General features: G+C 33.0%; 1 protein-coding gene across 1 annotated transcript; it reads left to right on the top strand.

Annotated features, from left to right (window-relative positions):
• Positions 1-473: 473 nt before the first annotated feature.
• LOC145036689 (HSP20-like chaperones superfamily protein) lies at positions 474-1,329 on the top strand. The gene is made up of 2 exons (XM_078985156.1): positions 474-705; positions 893-1,329. Exons 1-2 carry the CDS (start codon positions 573-575, stop codon positions 1,195-1,197), a joined length of 438 nt encoding a protein of 145 aa, XP_078841282.1. The 5' UTR covers positions 474-572; the 3' UTR covers positions 1,198-1,329.
• Positions 1,330-1,563: the final 234 nt, after the last annotated feature.

The raw sequence follows: 1,563 nt of genomic DNA, 5'->3' as shown, positions 1-1,563 counted from the left end.
AAAAAAAAATCAAAATCTTTTATGAAAATAACCGTAAAACCATCTGATAAACTTATACTTTTTTCATAAACCTATTGTGCTTTAATTATATATATAACTACGTTATAGCTTATTGAAACCATGATTATAAAAATAATTATTTTTTATAGTAAAACTCATAATTATTAATCAAATATTTTCAATAAATTGATAATTAAACATAATTTTATAGGATCTTCAATATAAAAATATAATTAATTATCAGCAATTATAACTAAAACTTATTAGAGATGAATTTAAATTTTTTCTAAAAACCAAAGATCAAATAAATAATTATCTCATTACCGGCATCAATATTTTATAAATAATAAAAAAAAAATAACAAATGTCATTTTAATAAAACATTTGATAAAATATAAATTATAAAAAACAAAATTTTGACACTAATAACTATTAATATAGAACTAAAAAAAAAATCCAACAAACTTCCAACGACTACAATCAGAAGAAGCTCCTAGACATTCCAGAGAGTTCCTCGCTTCCTCCATAAATCCAATCTCCACTGCAATCACTCCCACCCGATTTTCTCTATTATGGCGTTATTTGGTGATCCATTCAGACGATTCTTCTTCAACCCTCCAATCTATCGCACCGGATCAGTAACAACAGGTCTCATGGATTGGTTCGAAACTCCACAAGCTCACTTCATCAAAATCAACGTCCCAGGTAACTCTTCCTCTCAATCTCACTCTTTAAATCACCCGCAAACAACTATTCTTCCCCAATCATTCCTCCAATTTGTTATATCAAGAGAAGACGTATCAAATTCATCATAAATTCGAGTCCAATACAATCAATTTCAACCGGCTTCAAGAAATGGAAACGAGATTATAATTCATCAATTTTTTCGCAGGATATAGCAAGGAGGAGGTGAAGGTGCAGGTGGAAGAAGGGAATGTGTTGGTGGTGAGAGGCGAAGGTGGAAAAGAAAAGGAAAAGGAAAAGGAAAAGGAAAAGGGGACTGTTTGGCATGTGGCTGAGAGAGGAGGAGGAATCGACGGTGTTGGGTTTTCGAGGGAAATCGAGTTGCCGGAGGATGTGAAAGTTGATCAGATCAAAGCTCAGGTGGAAAATGGGGTTTTGACGGTGGTTTTGCCGAAAGATCTCAGCCCCAAGGCGTCCAAAGTTCGTAACATTCATGTCTCCAGCAAGCTTTAGTCATGAGTACGTGAGGTGCTGACGAAACTTAATGTAGAAACCTTTAGAGATGTATTTTGTTCTTATGAAAGATAGTAATTACATTATATGTATAATCCACAATAAAAAGGTTCGATACCCATTGTGTTACAACATTGTTTCTCATGCTGTAAATAGGATGTTACTTCTATCGATGTACGCGATATGTTGAGGTTTGTTTGCATTTTATTTGAGTCAGAATTATGGCTGAGATTCTACATGTTTGATTTGTTCCTTTCGATCCTCACATTATGGATAGCAAGCTTCTTTACATTTCTTTCTTTACTCGTGAACACATTTTATTCCATTTCCTTTGGGACTCTTTATAGAAAAAACTCAAGAATACTT

This window comes from Lactuca saligna, chromosome 3 (genome assembly GCF_052625555.1).
Source record: "Lactuca saligna cultivar CGN05327 chromosome 3, ASM5262555v1, whole genome shotgun sequence".
NCBI classification, from domain to species: Eukaryota; Viridiplantae; Streptophyta; class Magnoliopsida; order Asterales; family Asteraceae; genus Lactuca; species Lactuca saligna.
This window is presented reverse-complemented; position numbering and strand designations above follow the sequence as displayed.

What these genes read in the sequence shown, in the direction of transcription:
- LOC145036689 (XM_078985156.1), top strand. Translation starts at nt 573, where the DNA reads ATGGCGTTATTTGGTGATCCATTCAGACGATTCTTCTTCAACCCTCCA. An exon ending in CATCAAAATCAACGTCCCAG is followed by an intron (nt 706 to 892) that starts GTAACTCTTCCT and finishes ATTTTTTCGCAG; the next exon opens with GATATAGCAAGGAGGAGGTG.